This window comes from Papio anubis, chromosome 4, assembly GCF_008728515.1.
Source record: "Papio anubis isolate 15944 chromosome 4, Panubis1.0, whole genome shotgun sequence".
Lineage (NCBI taxonomy): Eukaryota > Metazoa > Chordata > Mammalia > Primates > Cercopithecidae > Papio > Papio anubis.
The window spans coordinates 102772203-102795652 of NC_044979.1; the positions used below are offsets into that span (position 1 = coordinate 102772203).

Consider the following 23450-nt stretch of genomic DNA (forward strand, 5'->3'; position numbering starts at 1 on the left):
TAGAAAGACAAAAAGATGAACCAATAAAAAATAACTACAATAACTTTTCAAGAGACAGTGCAATAAGATATAAATAGAAAAAACAAAAAGGTAAAAAGTGGGGAGATGAAGTTAAAGTTTAGAATTTTTATTAGCTTTCCTTTGGCTTATTTGTTTGTTTATGCAATCAGTGCTGTCATCAGTTTAAAATAATGGGTTATATTATTTGCAAGGCTCATGGTAACCTCAAGTTTAAAAACATACAATGGATATACAAAAAATAAAAAGCAATAAGTTAAAACACACCACCAGAGAAAAATCACCTTCAATGAAAGAAACAGAGGAAGGAAGAGAAGACCACAAAACAATGAGAAAACAAATAACGAAATGGCAGGGTAAGTCCATATCAATAATAACACTGAATGCAAATGGACTAAACTCTCCAATCAAAAGACAAAGAGTGGCTGAATAAGAAAACAAAACCCTAAGAATCTGTTACCTACAAGAAACACACTTTACTTGTAAAGGCAAATATAGACTGAAAACAAAGGGATGGAAAATTATATTCCATGCTGATGGAAACCATAAAAGAACAGGAATAGCCATACTTATATCAGACACAATAGAGTACAAGACGAAAACTATAAAAAGAGACAAAGAAGGTCATTATATAATGATAAAGGGGTTAATTCAGCAAGAGTATACAACACTTGTAAATATATATACACCCAACACTGGAGCACCCAGATACATAAAGCAAATGTTATCAGAGCTAAAGAGAGAGACAGAGAAAGACAGATCCCAATACAATAATAGCCTGAGACTTCAGCACCCCACCTTCAGCAGTGGACAGATCATCTAGACAGAAAATCAACAAAGAAACACTGAACTTAATCTGCACTATAGATCAAAAGGACCTAATAGATACTTACAGAACATTTCATCCAACAGCTACAGAATACACATCCTTCTCCTCAGCACATGGATCATTCCTCGAGGACCACAAAACAAGGATAGGCCACAAAACAAGTCTTAAAACATTTTTAAAAAATTGAAACAATATCATGTATCTTCTCTGACCACAATGGAATAAAACTAGAAATCAGTAGTAAAAGGAATTTTGGAAACTCTACAAACATAGAAATTAAAGAATATGCTCCTGAATGACCAGTGGGTTAATAAAGAAATTAAGAAGGAAATTGAAAATTTTCTTGAACCAAATGATAATGAAAACACAACATATCAAAATCTATGGGATACAGCGAAAGCAGTATTAAGAGGGAAGTCTATAGCTATAAATGCCTACATCAAAATAGAAGAAAAACCTCAAATTGACAACTCAATGATGCATCTTAAAAAACTAGAAAAGGGCAAACAAAGCCCAAAGTTAGTAGGAGAAATGAAATAATAAAGATCAGAGCAGAAATAAATGAAATTGCAATGAAGAAAACAATATAAAAGATCAACTGGTTTTCTGAAAAGATAAAATAAACAAATCTTTAGCCAGACTAAGAAAGAGAGAAGGTCCAAATAAATAAAATCAGAGATTAAAAAAAGGAGACATTACAACCAATATTGCAGAAATTAAAGGATCATTAGAGACTACCATGAGCAACTATATGCCGATCAATTAGAAAACCTAGAAATGGGTAAATCCCTAGATATGTAAAACCTACCAAGACTGAACTACATAGAAATCCAAAACCTGAACAGATCAATCACAAGTAATGAGATCAAATCTCTAATGAAAAGTCTCCCAGCAAAGAAAAGCCCAGGACCTGATGGCTTCACTGCTGAATTTTATCAAACATTTAAAGAAGAACTAATATCAACCCTACTCTAACGATTCTCGGAAATAGAGGAGGAGGGAATACTCCCAAACCTGTTGTATGAAATCAATATCACTTTAATACCCAAACCACAGGAAGACCCATCAAAAAAAAAAAAAAAAGAAAACTACGGGCCAGTATCTCTGATTAATGTTAATGCAAAAATCCTCAACAAAAAACTAGCAAACTGAATTCAATAACACATTAAAAAGATTATTCATCATGTCCAAATAGGATTTATCTCAGGGACACAAAGATGGTTCAACACAGCAAATCAATGTGATACGTAATATCAACACAATGAAGGGGAAAAAAAATCATATGATCATCTCATCTCCATAGATGCAGAAAAATCATTTGATAAAATTCAACATCCTTTCAGGATAAAAACCTTCCCAAAAAACCTGGGTATAGAAGGAACATTAATCAACATAATAGAAGCCATATGCGGCAAACGCACAGCTAGTATCATACTGAGTGAGGAAACACTGAAAACCTTTCTTCTAAGATCTGGGACATGACAAGGATGCTCACTTTTTACCACATTATTCAACATAGTACTGGAAATCCTAGCTAGAGCAATCAGACAAGAGAAAGAAATAAATGGCATCCAAATTTGAAAGGAAGAGGTCAAATTATCATTTTTTGCAGATGACATGATCTTATATTTAGAAAAACCTAAAATCTCCACCAAAAAAAACTATTAGAACTGATAAATTCAGTAATGTTGTAGGATACAATATCATACAAAAATCATTAACATTTCTATATGCCAACAGAGAACAACCTGAAAAAGAAAATTTAAAAAGTAATTCCATTTACAGTAGCTGCACATAAAATTAAATACCTAGAAATTAACTAAAGAAATGAAAGATCTCTAGAACGAAAGCGATGCAAAACTGGAGAAAGAAATTGAAGAAGACACAAAAAAATGGAAAGCTATTCCATGTTCAAGCATTGCAAGAATCAGTATTGCTAAAATGTCCATACTATTCAAAGCAATCTACAGATTCAATGGAATTCCCATCAAACTACTAATGATATTCCTCACAGAAACAGAAAACAAAAATCTTTATTTATATATAAAAACAGAAAAGACCTAGAATAACCAAAGCTATCCTGAGCAAGAAAAAAACTGAAGGAATCACAATACCTGACTTCAAATTATACTACAGAAGTATAGTAATCAAAGCATCATGGTACTGCCATAAAAACAGACACACAAACCAGTGAAACAGAAGGAGAACCCAGAAAGAAATCCATACATCTACTGTAAAGTTATTTTTTACAGCAATCCCAAAAATATACACTGGGGAAAGAGTAAATCTCTTCAATAAATGGTGCTGGGAAAACTGGATATCCATATGCGGAAGAATGAATCTACACGCCTATCTCTTGCCACATACAAAAATCAAATCCAAATGGATTAAAGACTTAAATCTAAGACCTCAAACTCTGAAATTACTACAGGAAAACTTTGGGGACACTCTCCAGAACTCTGGATTGAGCAAAGATTTCTTGAGTAAATACCCGCGAAGCACAGGCAACCAAAGCAAAAATGAACAAATGGGATCACATCAAGTGTAAAAGCTTCAGCACAGCAAAGGAAACAATCAGCAAAGTGAAGAGACAACAGAAAGAATGGGCGAAAATATTTGAAAACTACCAATCTGACAAGGAATTAATAACCAGAATATATAAGGGACTCAAACAACTCTGTAGGGAAATATATATATATATATAAATCTACTTTAAAAATGGGCAAAAGATCTGAATAGACACTTTCAAAAGAAAACATACAGGTGGCAAACAGGTACATGAAAAGGTGCTCAACATTACTGATCATCAGAGAAATGCAAATCAAAACTACAGGGAAATAGAATCTCACTCCAGTTAAAATGGCTATTATTCAAAAGACAGGCAATAACAAATGGCGGTTATCCATAAGACAGGAAAAGATGTGGAGAAAAGGGAACTCTCGTATACTTTTGGTGAAAATCTAAATTAGTACAACCACTATATAGAAGAGTTTGGAGGTTCCTCAAAAAACTAAAAATAGAGTTACCAAATGATCCAGCAATCCTACTCTTAGATATATACCCCAAAGAAAGGAAATAAATGTTCAGAAGAGGTATCTGCACTCCCGTGTTTATTGCAGCACTTCTCACAATAGCCTAGATTTGGAAGCAACCTAAGTGTCCATCAACAGGTGAATGGATAAAGAAAATGTGGTACACTGACACAACACAATGCTACTCAGCCATAAAAAAGAATGAGATCCTGTCATAAAAAAAAGAATGAGATGCTATCCATAACATGGATGGAACTGGAGTCCTTTACATTAATTGAAATAAGCCAGGTACAGAAAGACAAACTTTGCATGTTCTTACTTATTTGTGGGAGCCAAAAATTAAAAGAGTTGAACTCATGGAGATCAAGAATAGAATGATGGGCCAGGCACGGTGGCTCAAGCCTGTAATCCCAGCACTTTGGGAGGCTGAGACGGGTGGATCATGAGGTCAGGAGATCGAGACCATCCTGGCTAGCACGGTGAAACTCCGTCTCTACTAAAAAAATACAAAAAAACTAGCCGGGCGAGGTGGCGGGCGCCTGTAGTCCCAGCTACTCGGGAGGCTGAGGGAGGAGAATGGCGTAAACCCGGGAGGCGGAGCTTGCAGTGAGCCGAGATCCGATTACTGCACTCCAGCCTGGGCGACAGAGCGAGACTCCATCTCAAAAAAAAAAAAAAAAAAAAAAAAGAATAGAATGATGGTTACCAGAGGCTGGGAAGGATAGCGAGGGGGTGGAGGGGAAGTGCGGATGGTTAATGTGCACAAACAAAACAGAAAGAAAGGATAACATGTAGTGTTTGGTAACACTATAGTCAACAAAATTTAATTGTACATTTAAAAACAACTGAGAGAGTATTACTGGATTGTTTGTAACACAAAGGATCAATGCTTCAGGTGATGGATACTCCATTTACCCTGATGTGATTATTATACATTGTATGCCTGTATCAAAATATCCCATCTACCCCATAAATATACACACCTGCCATGTACCCACATAAATTAAAAACTTTGAGAACCCTGAGGGTTTCCTTTCCAATATAACTAAGCATTCTAAATGCAACTCTGAATGAAAATTTCTTTATATGCCTCAAACTTGAAAATATGTAAGCCAGTCAAAGAATGTGTATTTATTATTGGAGACTCAATAATTAATGATGACAAGCTGTTAAGCTAGAGAAGTGGTTCTCAAGCAGGCATGATTTTGCTCCCTAGGGAGCACTGTCAACTCTGGAGACATTTTTGGATGTCACGCTATGGGGAGGAGGGAGGAGATGCTGTTGGCATCTTGTAGATAGAGGCCAAGGACTTCTTGTAATTCATAGGACAGCCTCAATGTCAACAGTGCTAAGGTTGGGAAATGCTGGGCAAGAAGAACTGAAAGCCCAGGGCCAGGGTCTTCCAGAAAAAACTAGGCACACCTGTCCAGCAAGAGCTGGACCCACTGAGTTGTCATCTATGGCAGACAGAGAGGAAGAAATACCCTCCCCCTCCACCTTCTGTTTTTTTGGCTGTGAAGTAAATGAGCATAACAAGGAAAAATCAGGTATTTTCCTATCACTGTATGGAAGTCTCCATTTAGCCTACACACAGATTAGAAAAAGGTATTCCCCTGACTTGACAGAGCCCCGTTTGTACATGGCTTGCTGAGTGGACCACAAGCTGGATTTAAGCTTTCACTTATCCTCTCAATTGGTCACCTTTGTGCAGTGCACAAACTATACAGCCTTACGTGGCAGGCCTCAATATAAGCACGAGTCCCACTAATACTACAAAACTTCATACAGCTTTTAATATGTGGTAACCATGAGATAACTCATAATAAGAGTAATTAAAAGGAGAATAAGACAGATTGAAAAGAAGATCAAAGAAGAGGCATCTAAAAGTGAGATGGGGGTTTGTGGCAGTTATCTTAGAAGGATAAGTTGCCAAACGTAGGCTCTCTGTCAGGAACGTAATACAAACACCAGAACAAAGAAAGACACAAGAAAAGATTAAAAGGGCAGCTATCTTTAAAAGCTTGGGAAAAACAGCCATAACTGGGGAGGGGTAAGGGAGAGTAAAGAAAGGGAGTGACTACCTTGATCTCCTATGTGGAAAAAGTCAGTTGGGGATTACTTTTAAAATTCGAATTAAACTGGCTTGGCAGTTTAACGAGGCGCTGTCACCTACATCCTTTGAAAGCTATAGACCAAATATCTTAGTTAATGCCTATAAAGATTTACCTTAATGATGGTTAATTAGTAAAAAAGTGGCTATCAAATAAGAAATAAGAGGAAACAAGCTCAGGAGTCATAAGAAAATTTAAATAAACCACAGTGAAGAACTCGTACCAGAGAAAGTTTCTAAATATCAAAAATAATCTTAGATTTACAAATTTAGTTACAGAAAATGTTATAGAATATACTTATTCTCTGGAAAGGTATTTAAAATTATCTATCTGCTTGGGATAGTTCTGAATAAAGACAGGAAGAAAAGAAGATAAGCTAAAAAGAAAATTTTGGAGTATTTAAAAGTAGGATGTATACTATCTCTGTGAGATGATTTAGTGAAGAAAATAGAATATCTAAGACTTTAACTCTTCTGCCGATGACCTGTTTACAGAATTAGAGGAGAGGGCACTGATTGGAGTGACAGAAGCGGTGCCAGTTCTCCCCACCATCAAGAGTATCTTCTGCTGTGCCTGGCACAAGGTGTGAAATTTCATTTTTAAAGATTTACTTCTTTGATTTGTCATTGTTATGGTTAAAATGCTATAGTGCTCTCTGAGAGTTAAAGGACATAACTTGTGAAAAATCATTAATTTCCTGGTGCTAATTTAAATTATTTTATAATTATCTGGGAGGGGCTTAAAGGGAGCACAAAATTGCCTTTTGAAAGGGTTTAATTGACATTACAATAGTCTGCTCAAAATCTGTGAGAGTATGAAGGCCTATGGAAATCTGTCATACACACATGAAAACATATATCAGAAATGACAATTATATAGCACACACAAATGTGTTTGTATGTTTGTGTAAAACTATGCATATAACCAAATACTTACACACCTGGTGTGGTATTGTATTTGATCCACTGTAAAAGTTCTTCCTGAGGCAAATTATTAAATTCTCCTATTATGCTCCATTGATTATGGAGGTTTGCATAACCTTGTATTGACATCACTGTTAGAATGCCAAAGATAACATTCTCAAAACGAACTCTGCGAAAAAGCCAGCCAAAGAGCTGATGACAGAAACCATTTATTTATAGTTCTTATATGAAGAGTACTGCAGGGTCAACAATAAATTCTCACCTTGTTACTCAAACCAATGTGAATTACCCTTTGATATCAGCACATATGTATACAGAATTACCATCTCCGGTTGTTTCCAAAGCAACGAATATGTTGGCATTACAGGGCCCAGGTGAAAACGGAACTTTCTCTCCCCTGGGAAGAATTAAGGAAGGAATGCCTGATCCTTCTAGTACTAATTTACTACCAAGGATTAAAATAAACAAATCACAACTGTGAAACATCTTAGAACTAAATCCTTTCATGTTGGCTGCCTTTTGTGGACATCGTTAGTAGACAGGGAAGTCCTATTAGCTTGACATATATAGATTCTTCTCAGGAAAACAGGCATTATGGTATTTTAAGGCTATACACTCATAATCAAAACTAAGTAAGGTGTTTGTAGAAGTACCTGAGGCCTAATATTCTAGCTAATTTATCTAGTTCTTTTGTAAGTTAGATACAGTGATAGAACCCCAGAATTTCTTATAGATTCTTTCAGCCAAATGGGACCATACTAGAGCAATTACTCTGCATCTGCTCTGGTATTGGATGAGCACTTCAGGGTACTTTTTTTTTTTTTTTTTTTTTTGAGACAGAGTGTTACTCTGTCTCCCAGGCTGGAGTGCAGTGGTGCGACCTCAGCTCACTTCGACCTCTGCTTCCCGGGTTCAAGCAATTTTCCTGCCCCAGCATCCTGAGTAGCTGGGATTACAGGCACACACCACCATGCCCTGCTAATTTTTGTATTTTAGTAGAGACGGGGTTTCACCATGTTGGCCAGGTGGGTCTCGAACTCTTGACCTCAAGTGATCTGCCCACCTCGGCCTTCCAAAGTGCTGGGATTTCAGGTGTGAGGCATCATGCCCGGCCACCAGGAAACTTTTTTTTTCTTTCTTTTTTTTTTTGAGACAGAGTCTCACTCTGTCACCCCGGTTAGAGTGATGTGGTGCGATCTTGGCTGACTGTAGCCTCTGCCTCCCAGGTTCAAGTGATTCGCCTGCCTCAGCCTCCCAAGTAGCTGGAATTACAGGCACGTGCCACCATGCCTGACTAATTTTTGTATTTTTAGTAGAGATGGGGTTTTACCATGTCAGCCAAGCTGGTCTCCTGGCCTCAAGTGATCTGCTCGCCTTGGCCTCCCAAAGTGTTGTGATTACAGGTGTGAGCCACTGTGCCAGGCACTCTTACACAGACCTGAACTCCGAAAGGTTATGTTCATAGACAGGATATTAACAGGGGAAATATTTGCCTAATCACTTGCTATAGAAATATCAATTTAAAATCTAGAAATACTTTTCAAAGCCACTTGAAATTGCTTTTCTTGCTTATAGTGAATCATGAAGTAATATTTTAAATCATTTAAATTAGTTAAAAACACTTAGTGTGTTTGTATTTTGAATTACCGTCAGCAAAGCTGCGGTAACTTTAAGTGTAGTTACTATAGTTTTTATGGTATTGTTATACAAGAATGAATCCCTTACCCGCTGAGAGCATATCAAGGAAGCCATAACACACACGTGTGGTGTCAAAAACAGCTTTAGCCTCATAATTAAAATAGCAAGGGCAGTAAACGCTAACAACTGCAATGTGTGAAAAGTCAGCTACAAAAACACAAATAAGACAAAATCACATTTTTACTTTTCATATTTTTAAATTAATGAACTATATTGAAACTATATTATTCATTAAGACAAAGATCTTCTAACTTAGTAATGAGCCTATTAGTATTCATTCATTCAGCAACAATTTATCGAATGCCTACTATGTTCCAGGAACTCTTCTGGGTGCTTCAGATACAACAGTGAGCAATTTCTGCCCTTGTATTGTATTTAAGTACATTTAGTAACGAAAGACAGACAATACATAGACATAGCAAATAAATAAATCCATTACATAGTCTACTGTAAGGCAATAAGTGCAGCTGGCAAGAAAATGGAGCAGGCAGAGGAGCCAGGGAGAGCAGGAGGTGGTGTGAGGAGGCGGAGGACCAACACAGTAGGCCTCACTATAAAGTGACAAAGTTACCAATGCATCCCTGATGCAAACATCTGAAATCTACAATGCTCCAAAATCTGAAACTTTTGAGTACCAATATGATGTTCAAAGGTTATGCTAAAACAAATGCTCATTGAAGCATTTTGGATTTTGGATTTTCAGATTAGGGATCTCAACTAGTAACTACAGTGTAAATATTCCAAAATTCAATAAAATCTGAAATCTGAAACACCTCTAGTCCTATGCATTTTGGATAAGGGATACTCAACATGTGTCATAAACTATCCCTATTAAGTTCAAATTCAGTTACCCACTCCTGTAAATTTGACCTTTACCTCAACACCCACTTAAAGTTCTATCAAATAGGAAATATCTCTAGTCCACATTGATCTTTTCCTTTTTACGTTACAAAACGATTTTGCACCATATCAAATGTTGTCTTGTTTCCTTTGTAAAATTACACATACTGAAGAGCAGGAACATTACTTTAGTATCTTTTGTGTCCTTCAACACTTCTGAGCTTGTCGCTGACTGACCAGCAAATCTACGTGGTGGCAGATGGCCACCAGTCACAGGGCCGAGGGCGCCTGCCCTAATGGACTGTAGCTGATTAGCTCAGCAGGCTAGAAACCAAATGCTTGTTATTGTTAAATGAATGCAATTTAATTTAATTCTGTACTATCGTCATAAATCAGCCTTCTAGCTTTTAAATCCTTATATCTATTCAAAAGTGAGAGCAGATGAAAGGGTGAGAAGGATCAGCAGAAATGTATCACCAATGCTGACAACTCACGACTGATGGTGCGTCAGCAGCAGGTTATACCTTTGTCAGTTATCCTCAAACTAGAATGTAATACACAAGTCTACCAGAGATTAAAATGAAAGCTTTACCTCACCGTGTTCAAGGAGCTTTTTTCTAGAATAAAACAAAAATATCTATTTACTGAATGTCTTTTATACTATAAATGTATAAAAATAAGCTTCATTTATTTGATCTTAAAAATCTGAGTATCTCTAAACTACTTAGGAACATACATAAAAATAAAAATATCAGATAATACTACAAAAATTACAACAATTTAAAAGGCATAATTTATAGGCATCATATTCAAGATATGTCAAAAATTTGTTCTTTGGTTAAGACAAAATAGATCTTACAGATCCCTGGAGATTGTACCTCTCATGAATAAATGAATAGGATGGCCTTCTATTAAACCTATATATACAGTGTATAGAATACTTTAGATGACCACTGTTAAACTTTTGAGTTGTTTTCATTTTTCACAATTACAAATAACATAGACACTCGTGCATAAAACTTTGTAAGCATGTCTGAATATTCCCTTAGCATAAATTTCCAGAAGAAAAATTACTGGGTAAAACAGAAATATTTTTAGTTTCAGAAAAGTTGTCCCTTTATAAAATACTTATAGTACACCTACTGTATTCTAGGCAGTATGCAATGAAATGAATACCACAGTCCCTGCTTATCCTCCGATCCTCACTTTCCACAGTTTCAGTTACCTGTGGTCAACTGCAGTCCAAAAATATTAAACAAAAAGTTCCAGGAAATAAACAATTCCTAAGTTTTAAATTGTGCACCATACTGAATAGTGAAATCTCAAGTCACTCTGCTTCAACCTACCTGGGACGTGACTCACCCCTTTGTCCAGCATATCCATGCTGTATATGTCACCAGCCTGTTAATCACGTAGTTACCATCTCAGTTATCAGATGGACTCTGGTGGTATCTCAGGGCTTATTTTCAAGTAACCCTTTTCTGACTTAATAATGGTCCCAAAGTGCAAGAGCAGTGATGCTGGCAGTTGAGATATGCCAAAGAGAAGCTGTAAAGTGCTTTCTTTTAAGAGAAAAGGTGAAAGTTCTCAAAAGAAAAAACATCATATGCTGAGGTGGCTAAGATCTATGGTAAGAACAAATCTATCCATGAAATTGTGAAGAAAAAAAAATTAATACTAGTTTTGCTGTTGCATCTACAACTGCAAAAGTTATGGCCACAGTCCATGGTACGTGCTTAGTTAAGATGGAAAAGGCATCAAAATTGTGGGTGGAAGATGTGAACAGAAATGTGTTCCGATGATGGCAATCAGGTGTGTTACTCTCTGCAGTTTCAAGCGTCCACTGGGGGTCTTGGGATGCATCGCCCTGCAGATAAGGGCAACTGCTGTGCAGCATGAACAGTATGGACACAATCCTTATCTTCATGGAGTTTCTATTAGAGTAAGACAAGAGGTAGGAGGCTGCCTATTTTATTCTTCTCTTGAAAAGACTGGGTATTTTACTTTTATGAGAGGCTTTATAGCCTGCAGAGGCACTCTAATATGGATTTTGAGGGTGAAAAGAGAAATAAGTGTGGAAAGTAAGTTCAGGGGTACAGAGACCCATAGGGTTTTTAAAAGAGAAGTCAGGGGAAGGTCTCTTAAGGTAGTAGTGGAGCCCAAATTATTCTATCTCCCTTGTAGCTTCTACCCTTTGTATGAAGTAGTTTTTTTAAAATAGAAGACAGGGGAAGGTTTCTTAAGGTAATAGTGGAGACCAAATTATTCTACCTCCCTTGTAGCTCCTTCCCTGTGTATGCAGTTAACGGACTGCGGTTTCCCCACTTGTCCCGAAATCTTCTAGGCACTACAGATTCCTGTAGTGAGCTGTATGCAAGGAAGAAGCCTGGTAGGTGAGTAATTATTATAATCACCAAGAACCCTGAAAGTGACTACTGATACTTTATTTAAATCAAGTAGCTAATTAAAAATGTGAATATACAACCAAATCCCAAGACATAAATAGCATGAAAAGGAAACACCAAAATGAGTAAAAAACTTGACCTCTCATGAAACAGCTAATGCAAACTCCAGTTATTATTTTCACAGAAGTTTAAGAGGATCATGCATCCATATAATTAAAATAAGCTCCAGTGAAAAGGAGTTTTCAGAAATTTTAAGAAAAATATATTTGCCTAATTTAAAGCCTCAAAAGAAGGTTGAAGAGCAACATGTACACAGCTGAAGTTGACAGTATTAAAGACTCAGTGATGATATTCTCTAACAACATAGAAAGAGAAGAAATAGATATGATAAAAGCAGTAACAGAAATTCAAGAAAGAGAGGCTAAAGTGAAAGAATAAGAGAACAACAAAGCACACACATCACCCCTCCAAACCTTATAAATTTCCAGAGAGAAAAACTATATAGAAATTTTCATCTGTAATGCTCAATGCTAGAACACAAAGAAGTAATGTCAACAAAATGTTGAATGAAACCCACAAATATCTATTAACCAATCTATCCATCAAATATGAGGGCAAAATAAAGCCATTTTTCAGGTAACAAAGCACCCAGAAAGCATGCCAACTTCTACATGTCAAGGAAAAATAAATCAGTAAAATTTGAAGTCAAGTCCAAAGATTGCTGATGTCTTTAATGTAAATGTTTAGAGATTTCTTAAAACATAAGAGATAAGACAACAATCTAGAAGTAAATTTCAGCATAACCTGGAAGGAGAGGGTGTGTAGGCAGGGACAAGTAACAATATTCCGACAGCTCAGTGCTGAAGCAAGCAGGTCTCTAAATACAGAGCCTGAGTATGAATTCTGCCTCCACTACTCACTAGCTGTGTGCCTTTTGGAAAATTACTTACCTTCTTACTGGTTTCCTTATCTGTAAATAATGAGAATAACTGACTCCCTTCTTACAAGGTGGTTGTGAGGATTTATTGAGTTAATACTGGTAAGAAGCTTAAAATACTGTCAGACATACAGGAAATAATAACTATTAGCTATTACCATTGGTAGTAACAGGTTTTAGATGCTGATGAATTCTTAGTATCAAGATGAATATATTTGCTACTAATTTAAGAAAAACCATCAGGAAATATAGAAATGGAATACAGCTAACAATTCAGCAAGTATCAAGAAAATAATTTTTGAAAAGCACGATGAATAGAAAACATAAAATCAGATGGCAGGAAGAAGTATAAACACACCAGTTATCACAGTTAATATGAAAATGGGTTAGATTCACCAATTAGAAAATGAGTATCAGAGGAATTTAAATAGAAAAAAAAATCTAACAGTAAGAAATATACCAAAACCAAAATGTCACAAAAATGTTAAAAAAAAATAAAGCGTAAATACAGGTAAACCAGGCAAATCTATAAAAAAGCAGATGTGGCAATACTAATTTTCTACAAAGAAAAATTTACAGCAAAAATCACTAAGTAAAGCAAAGAATATCCTTTATAATAATCAAAAGTACAATCCTATAATAATCATGCAATGAACAACAGCACTATCTATATAAAGCAAACACTATTAAAATTATAAGACAATTTTTAAAAATTCATTTTTAATGTTGTATGTGAAGATAGCATTCTAAGAAAACAGAAGAAGTAGAAAAATAAGTTGGTGTACTAGACCATTTAGAATAGCACATTAACATGTAACTTTGAACTTCCCCCAAATAAGAAATGAACATTTAAAAAATCCTCATAGAGCATTTACTAAAACTGAACATCTATCTCAATAAATAGCAAGTTAATTTATTTACATTTATTATTATTTTTTATTATACTTTAAGTTCTAGGGTACATGTGCACAACACTCAGGTTTGTTACATATATATACATGTGCCATGTTGGTGTGCTGCACCCATTAACTCGTCATTTACATTAGGTATATCTCCTAATGCTATTCCTCCCCTCTTCCCCCACCCCACGACAGGCCCTGGTGTGTGATGTTCCCCTTCCTGTGTCCAGTGTTCTCACTGCTCAATTCCCACCTAGGAATGAGAACATGCATTGTTTGGTGTTCTGTTCTTGTGATAGTTTGTTGAGAATGATGGTTTCCAGCTGCATCCATGTCCCTACAAAGGACATGAACTCATCCTTTTTTATGGCTGCATAGTATTCCATGGTGTATATGTGCCACATTTTCTTAATCCAGTCTGTCATTGATGGACATATGGGTTGGTTCCAAGTCTTTGCTATTGTGAATAGTGCCGCAATAAACATATGTGTGCATGTGTCTTTATAGCAGCATGATTTATAATCCTTTGGGTATATACCCAGTAATGGGATGGCTGGGTCAAATGGTATTTCTAGTTCTAGATCCTTGAGGAATCGTCACACTGTTTTCCACAATGGTTGAACTAGTTTACAGTCCCACCAACAGTGTAAAAGTGTTCCTATTTCTCCACATCCTCTCCAGTACCTGTTGTTTCCTGATTTTTTAATGATTGCCGTTCCAACTGGTGTGAGATAGTATCTTATTGTGGTTTTGATTTGCATTTCTCTGATGGCGAGTGATGACGAGCATTTTTTCATGTGTCTGTTGGGCTGTATAAATGTCTTCTTTTGAGAAGTGTCTGTTCGTATCCTTTGCCCACTTTTTGATGGGGTTGTTTTTTTCTTGTAAATTTGTTTGAGTTCTTTGTAGGTTCTGGATATTAGCCCTTTGTCAGATGAGTAGCTTGCAAAAATTTTCTCCCATTCTGTAGGTTGCCTGTTCACTCTGATGGTAGTTTCTTTTGCTGTGCAGAAGCTCTTTAGTTTAATTAGATCCCATTTGTCAATTCTGGCTTTTGTTGCCGTTGCTTTTGGTGTTTTAGACATGAAGTCCTTGCCCATGCCTATGTCCTGAATGGTATTACCTAGGTTTTCTTCTAGGGTTTTTATGGTTTTAGGTCTAACATTTAAGTCTCTAATCCTTCTTCAATTAATTTTCATATAAGGAGTAAGGAAAGGATCCAGTTTCAGCTTTCTACTTATGGCTAGCCAATTTTCCCAGCACCATTTATTAAATAGGGAATCCTTTCCCCATTTCTTGTTTTTCTCAGGTTTGTCAAAGATCAGATGGCTATAGATGTGTGGTATTATTTCTGAGGGCTCTGTTCTGTTCCATTGGTCTATATCTCTGTTTTGGTACCAGTACCATGCTATTTCGGTTACTGTAGCCTTGTAGTATAGTTTGAAGTCAGGTAGCGTGATGCCTCTAGCTTTGTTCTTTTGGCTTAGGATTGTCTATGCAAATCAATAAATGTAATCCAGCATATAAACAGAACCAGAGACAAAAACCACCTGATTATCTCAATAGATGCAGAAAAGGCCTTTGACAAAATTCAACAGCCCTTCATGCTAAAAACTCTCAATAAATTCCTTGGAACGTATCTCAAAATAATAAGAGCTATTTATGACAAACCCACAGTCAATATCATACTGAATGGGCAAAAACTGGAAGCATTCCCTTTGAAAACTGGCACAGGACAGGGATGCCCTCTCTCACCACTCCTATTCTACATAGTGTTGGAAGTTCTGGCTAAAGCAATCAGGCAAGAGAAAGAAATAAAGGGTATTCAATTAGGAAAAGAAGAAGTCAAATTGTCCCTATTTGCAGATGACATGATTGTATATTTAGAAAACTCCATTGTCTCAGCCCAAAATCTCCTTAAGCTGATAAGCAACTTCAGCAAAGTCTCGGGATACAAAATCAATGTGCAAAAATCACAAGCATTCTTATACACCAATAACAGACAAACAGAGAGCCAAATCATGAACGAACTCCCATTCACAATTGCTTCAAAGAGAATAAAATACCTAGGAATCCAGCTTACAAGGGATGTGAAGGACCTCTTCAAGGAGAACTACAAACCACTGCTCAGTGAAATAAGAGAGGACAGAAACAAATGGAAGAACATACCATGCTCATGGATAGGAAGAATCAATATCGTGAAAATGGCCATGCTGCCCAAGGTAATATATAGATTCAATGCCATCCCCATTAAGCTACCAATGACTTTCTTCACAGAATTGGAAAAAACTGCTTTAAAGTTCATATGGAACCAAAAAAGAGCCCGCATTGCCAAGACAATCTTTTTTTTTTTTTTTTTTTATACAGAGTCTCACTCTGTCGCCCAGGCTGGAGTGCACTGGTGCCATCTCAGCTCACTGCAATCTCTGCCTCCAGGGTTCAAGCAATTCTCCTGTCTCGGCCTCCTACTCAGGTTGGGACTACAGGCATGCACCAACATGCCTGGCTAATTTTTGTATTTTTAGTAGAGATGGGGTTACCACTAGTTGGTCAGGCTGGTCTCAAACTCCTGACCTCACGTGATCCACCTGCCTCAGTCTCCAAATGTGCTGGGATTACAGGGATGAACCACCACGCCCAGCCTATATTTTAAAGCTTTATTGCATGAACTTTTTAAAAAGAATAATACCTTGCATTTGCATAATTTAAAATGAATTTTTATATGTTCATTAAAACTCATCAGTAGCATACCTTTCTTGGTAACACCTTGTTAAAAATGTTGTAATATTTGGGGTGTTAACTGTAATAAAACTGAATTTCTTAAAAACAGAAACAAGAATTGAGACTTTTTTCCTGAATGGTCCCATATTTCCAAGTGGCCTAGATTACTGAAAGTAATTGAAAATAATAGTAATTATTATGGGTCATATAGTATGTTAAACACTCTTCTCAGATTATCTCATTTACCCATCATCAATAACTCTATAAGATATGAGGCTGTTTTTTTTTTTTTTATTTTACAGACAAAAAAAAAAACAAGTGAGGAAGGTGGATTAGCAGTTACAGTAAAAAAATATAAAATAAGTTGACTGTTTCTAAGTAAAAATTTTGACTTTCAGATTAAAAAAAAACTAGAGCAAAAACTCCTATTAGTAGAGAAGGAGAAAAGAAACATTCATACCGCTTTTTCCATGAAGTCAAATTCGGGAGCACAGGGGTATATTAAAGTATCAAAATCTGTATACCTTAATATTCTGGCTGCTATAAGATCACTCAGGCGAATCTGGGAGAAAATAAAGTAAAATCAATTAAAATTACACAAATGACTATAGCCTATAGCCAGTAATACTTTATTGATGTAAGAAAAACAAAGTTTATAGAGCAGATAAATCCAATATATTTAGACATCCCTCTAAGAAAATAAAAAACTACAGTGAACCAAATATACAATGTGCTGACTTCTCAAGATAACTGAAAATAAAGAGAAATATCATGAAAAATGAAAAGTAGAAAGAAGTCAGAAAAAAAGAGAAGATGATAAAGAGTGAGATAAAATTAATATCTGCTGAGAAGAAACCACCATGTAGTACATTTTATAATAAGACAACTTATGATGAAAAACTATTTTACTTAACCTCTTTCAACATATATTGTAGATCATAAGTTTTCTGTGCATTGTCACTTTCACAAAGCCTCACAGACTGATTACAATATTTGGTACTTCTTGATGTTTTACAGACATATATTCAAACCACTGAATATGAGATCTGATCCTCATAAGAATTACAACAATTATACATACCACTTTGATTTCTGACTTAGCTATTTGATTTCCAAGACTAAAAATAAATACCAACAACCAAATCCAATGCAGAACTTCTATTTTTCTACTGATTATTTACAATCTGCTCTAGGTGAGACAATTATTCTTCCACAGCATCCTCAGAAGGCCAGAAAAAGAAAATATTCGGCAAGTAAACTCTTAATTCAAATTATTTTTATAGGGATGGAAATTATCTTATAATAAGTTTGATGACTATAAGCAGTTTTCATTCAATTATTTTTCCTAATCTACCAGTACTCAAGGATAATTTAGAGTTGCACTTTATTTTTCTAATTTAGAGTAGGCCTGGTGACTAACAGTAATGTAACCAAACCACTATAATTTCAGGTCTTCCTCATAACTGTCACATAAAGAGGAAGTCACTCAGGACTACCAAGGAAGTGTGTGTATGTGTGTGTTTTAAAGATTTGTAGGAGGGCAGCGGTGGTTTACACCTGTAATCTCAATACTTTGGGAGGCTGAGGCAGGTGGATTACTTGAGTCAGGGAGTTTGGAGACCAGCTGGACAGCATGCTGGGACTACATCTCTACTAATAATACAAAAATTGAGTGATGAGTGGCTGCTCTCATCTCAGGAAGCTGAGGCACCAAAGTGCTTGAACCCAGGGTTGGGCCCCAAGATTAGCCACTGCCTCCCGGGCTGGAGTGACAGAGAGCCAGACTTGTGTTCAAAAAAAAAAAAGATTTATGTAAAAGAGAGGTGGGGTCAATGTAAGAAGTAAGGCAGAAACATAATCGTGGAACAAACTTAACAGATATATAAACAACAAAAGGTCTAAAATAAAGTTCTCATAAGACATACATAATAAAGTTAAAACAATAAAAAGGAAAGGGAAGGCAGGAAATGTATCAGACATATGCCAGAGACAGTAGCAACAAATAGAGCTAATAAACCACCGGCGCAAAATACACAGCTAATAAATAGCAAATCATGCACCACCGCCGAGAAATTTTATTTAATATAAACTTATATTACATATTATATTACTTCAAGAATAGCATTTGACCTTTTTAGAAATAATACTATAATCCCTTGCACCAAAATTACATAATTTCCAGCATCAAACAGGGCCCCTAGTGGATACTATTAAATGATTAAAATTTCAGAGTGAGTTATTGTATGATATACTCATGTATGCTTATTTCTAAACAGAAAGTGCTAGAAATAAAAAGTAGATTCATGCATTGTTTTCTATTCCCTAAACCAGTTAGTTAAGCAGGGACTTAGCCCTTGAAAGAGACTCTTTCAGACATTAACAAATGAAGTACCATGAGGATAAAATTAACAACTGCATGTGTTTCCTAGAAATAAAAAAGATCAAAATTTTTATTTTCTTTTTATATAACAAGAGAAAGACCTTAAAACATCATACATTGATTTTAGTCCATAATTATAAATAAAATGCAGACAATTGAGTTTTTTGGGGTTCTGTATTTTCCAGGAAGCTGAGGGCTGACCTCCCATATATATGTTAACATCTGCAATAAATGGATAACTTATGATGTAAACAACTATTTGCATTTTAACTGAAATATAAACAAATAACTACTTAACAAACTTGTGTAAAGTTAGTTAAAAAAAAAAAGTTTTTTTTCCTAAAAGGCCTAAGTCAGCATTCCACGAATATTCTTCCACTTTTAGTAGGTTGCAATGATCACTGACCCGCAAGACTTTATCATTGACTCTGCTAATAACTTGTCTAGAGACCTTAAAGAAGGCACTTAGCCTCTGTAAAATGAAGAGATAAGAATAGATGGTTTCAAAGTTTTCATTCAGCTACATGTTGTAAGAACTTTTCGTTTTAACTAAAAAGCGATACTACGTCAGTGTGAAACACCCACGATTTTAGATAATCAAGAGAATTTCAAAGATAGTTATTTCAAACCACCAGGCACTACCTTAGATTGGCTAGAAGGAAATAGAATAGAAGTCAGTATTAGAAACTACAAATCCCTGCCAGTTAAAGTATTCAATTATATCTATAAACCAGCATAGAAAAATTTTAATTATGTAGGGAATATAAATAGTGAGGGATTTTAAAAGTTCAACTAGAAAATCTTGTTCGGCAAAATTAAGGCGGCGACACTCGGTATAAGGTATGTAGGAACACTTTCAGAGATTCTACATCTCCTAAGTCTTTTTTATTTATTTATTTTGTTGTTTTGTAAAGGGTAGAAAGGTTAATAGAAAGAAGAAGAAGGAAAAGAAGAAAACAGCTCTCCCCATACAGAGACAGAGGGAGAGGGATTTGAACAAAGAGAGAAAACCACAGGTGCGTCAGAAAAGTGGCTGCTTATATATATGAAATCTAAAGGAAGTTTTAGAAACTACTTCTTTTTGATTTCTGTTAAGTGTTTATGTGTTTGTTTCCAAACATTATTTCTCAGCTGAAAATCCATTTTTCAAAACACTACCTTAAAAGTTCTTCTACCACTCCTGTACGTCTCAAAACCCATCTTAAAAGAAATAGCAGTTTTAAAATCTTGAAAATTTAGCTTTCCTTTAAGAAGAGGAATATGAACTAGAACTGGCAATGAGAGCTTCTATTTTGTTATTTATTTATTTGTTTATTTTTATTTAGCCTTGATTAAAAAGGAACAACTGTGTACTGGTTAGCCTGAGGAAGGGTGGCCTAAATTCAAATCTCTGCATATATCGGCCAGCAAGTGAAACGGGTACGGCCATGTATATAGAAAGAGTAGCAGCCTAGGCTTCAAGATCACCTATGGATCAAAAGAAGGAGCAAAGCGAGATATATGTAGAGGTTAGCCCTCAGAGTTCCTGACCTAAACACAGAAAGAATAAGAGACCTAAAAAGGTCACAAAGAAAAAAGAGAAGACAGAAGTCAAAATTAAGGAATCAAATAACCAAAGAAGTCTATAATATAAAGCCCTAGGAGATTAATTAAATAGAGATCCTAGAGCAGGAGCCTAAGAGTGAGAGTAGGGACAAAACACAATGTCAGAAGAGCATCATTTCTGGAATAAAAGGAGGAATAAAAGAGGAGTCACAGAAGGAAAAAAGAAATATCCAACAGGAAAAACAAGGGACAGACCAAAGACTATCCATCCTTCTGCCATCTGCACAAAAAGAAAAAGTTATTAAAGTTGAAAAAAATCCGCACATATGCTACATTCTCAGAAGAGGTTTGCACTTGGACTAGAAAACACAAAATAATAGACGAAAAAAATGCACCTATAAATATCAAAAGCGTGCTTTAAGAAGATAACAAACATGAAAGTCAAATATTTCAGCTAATGAAATCCACACACACAGACGGTAAAAATCTCACAAAGCAGAGAAAAGAAAATTATGCAAAATTAAAAAGTTAGATTAAATATCCTCGAATAGGCATTCAGAAATAAAGCAATTTAAGCAAAATTAAAACCAAGAACAGAAATGGGGAAAAGAATCGAATAAGAAATAAAAAAAGTTTAATAGACATAGAAAAGGAAATTCAGAAAAAAATGAAACATTATCAAAATAAAATGAAATCACAAGATGATAAAAAAAAGAAAAATTAAACCAAATTTAATAGAAAATTAAATAAGGAAGCACTAAAACAATGATGAAGAATAAAAGAAATAATCCTAAGAAAAAAAAGTAAAGAGAGAAATGCAAAGTGTAGGAAATGGAAAGAAGGCACATGCCAACTGGGAAGCCTGGAAAAAAAACCACAACAATGAATCAAAACTAGTGTTAGAATTCTCAATCCAGAAACTTTCCAGAAATAAAAAAAGACATGGAATGGTCTTCTTTGGAAAGAGATCCAGGGAGTACCTGGAAACATTAATCTAGGCTGGCCGAAGCTAACTCAAAGAGACATCTTTCAAGTAGAACTATAGAAAAATGAAAAAGTCCCTCAAACACAGAATCCCATAATTTATGAGGGGACAGGAAGAATTTGACTAGCATCAGACTTGTTAAAAGAAACATACAAACCAGAAACTGATGGTGTAGAGCATTTTAAAGGAAACTTTAAAAAAGAGAGAACCAAGTATTTTATATCTAGCCAATCTGTCATTCAAGTATAGAAGTTATAAAAAAAGTTTCAAATATGCAATAATTGAGGAAATAATATAAATACAAAATACAAAACTAAGTTCCTAAATACAAAAAGTTTAAAAGAGAATCATATACAGAAACAAAGCAAATATAGTCAAATACACATAAAACTTAAAACAAAGTTTTCACATTATCTCACAAAGCAAAGACAGACTCAACTTATGCTACACAGGGAAGACAAAAACAGATTCAGAAAGGTGAAAAATATAGAATGATAGCATGACAGCAGAAGCAAAGTACTTTCCATATGGAATTTAAGGAGAGACATTTAGAAGCAAGGGATAAAGGAAACTTAGATTCAGCGAAAACAGAAACTTTATCCTGCATAAAAAGTAAGAGAGTGAAAATAAATGAATTAAATCCTTGAAGCTTAAAATCTAAATAAAGAGATAAAGAATAGAAAGCGAGAAAAGTACTTTTGGCGAGGAGGAAATGCTCATGAGGAATGTTATATGCCTCTGTATCTGGCTCTGTTTTATATTTCTTCCCTATATTCTAGGATTCCTTCTTTCATTTCCTTTTTGTTTTCAGAACTTTTTAAATTTTATGTTCAGGGGTACATGTGAAGGATGTGCATGTTTGCTACATAGGTAAACATGTGCCATGGTGGTTTGCTGCACCTGTCACCCATTACCTAGGTATTAAGCCCAGCATGCATTAGCTATTTTTCCTGATGTTCTCCCTCCCCCTCCCCTTCCCTGACAAGCCCCAGTGTGTGTTGTTCCCCTCCCTGTGTCCATGTGTTCTCACTGTTCAGCTCCCACTTATAAGTGAGAACATGCAGTGTTTGGTTTTCTGTTTGTGCATTAGTTTGCTGAGCATAATGACTTCCAGCTCCATCCATGTCCTCACCAAGGACATGATCTCATTTCTTCTTATGACTGTATAATATTCCATGGTGTACATGTACCACATTTTCTTTAGCCAGTCCATCATTCATGGGCATTTGGGTTGATTCCACGCTATCAAAAAAGAGCTCACATAGCCAAGGCAATCCTAAGCAAAAAGAACAAAGCTGGAGGCTTCAGGCTACTGGACTTCAAACTGTATTACAAGGCTACAATAACCAAAACAGCATGGTCCTGGTACAAAAACAGGCACATAGACCAATGCAACAGAATAATAAAACCACATATCTACAACCATCTGGTCTTCAACAAATCTGACAAAAGAACTTCAATTAACCATTCTTTAAGGTTTTCTGCTAGCCACAAATTATCTTAATTTTCCTTGATTGGAGAATGTCTATTTCCCCTTCATTCCTAAAGGAAACATCCACTGGATATATAATTCATCTTGACAAATGCTCTGCCACAACCTTCTGGCCTCCTTAGTTTCACATGACAAGTCTGCTACAATTCAAGTCAGTTTTGCCCTGTAGGTGATGTGTCATTTCTCCGTAACTGTTTTCAAGATTTTTTTCTTTTAGTTTTAAAAGTTAACTTATAATGTATCTTGGCATGGATTTATCTGGGTTTGTCTTACTTGGGAATCACTCAGTGTCTTCACTCTGCAGGTGTGTCTTTCACCAAATTTGGGGAATTTTTAGCAATTACTTCTTAAAATACTATTCAGCCCCACTCTCTTTTTCCATTCCTTCTGAAATTTTGATGATACAAATATTAGATCTTTTGTTACTATACCATAGGTCCTGGAGGCTCTGTCCTTTCTCCTGTGATTTCTCTCTCAATTTAGATTGGGAGATTTCTATTGTTCTATCTTCAAGAACACTGACTGCTTCCTCTGTAATATTCACTCTGCTACCAAGTCCATTTACTAAATTTTAATGTCAGTTATTGTATTTTTCAGTTCTATAATCACCAAATTCTTCTTTAAAAAAAAACAAA

The 23450-nt window shown here is 35.6% G+C and overlaps 2 protein-coding genes across 2 annotated transcripts in view; both read right to left on the bottom strand.

Annotated features, from left to right (window-relative positions):
• The window catches only part of LOC101015792 (probable C-mannosyltransferase DPY19L2), a 93345-nt gene that overhangs the window by 65944 nt on the left and 3951 nt on the right, over nt 1-23450 (bottom strand). The gene's annotated exons all lie outside the window — the stretch shown is intronic.
• The window catches only part of LOC116274632 (probable C-mannosyltransferase DPY19L2), a 38546-nt gene that overhangs the window by 4810 nt on the left and 10286 nt on the right, over nt 1-23450 (bottom strand). Inside the window, 4 exon segments of the mRNA XM_031665862.1 lie at nt 6931-7114; nt 8639-8758; nt 16874-16975; nt 17495-17531. Coding sequence (XP_031521722.1) covers nt 6931-7114; nt 8639-8758; nt 16874-16975; nt 17495-17531 — 443 coding nt within the window.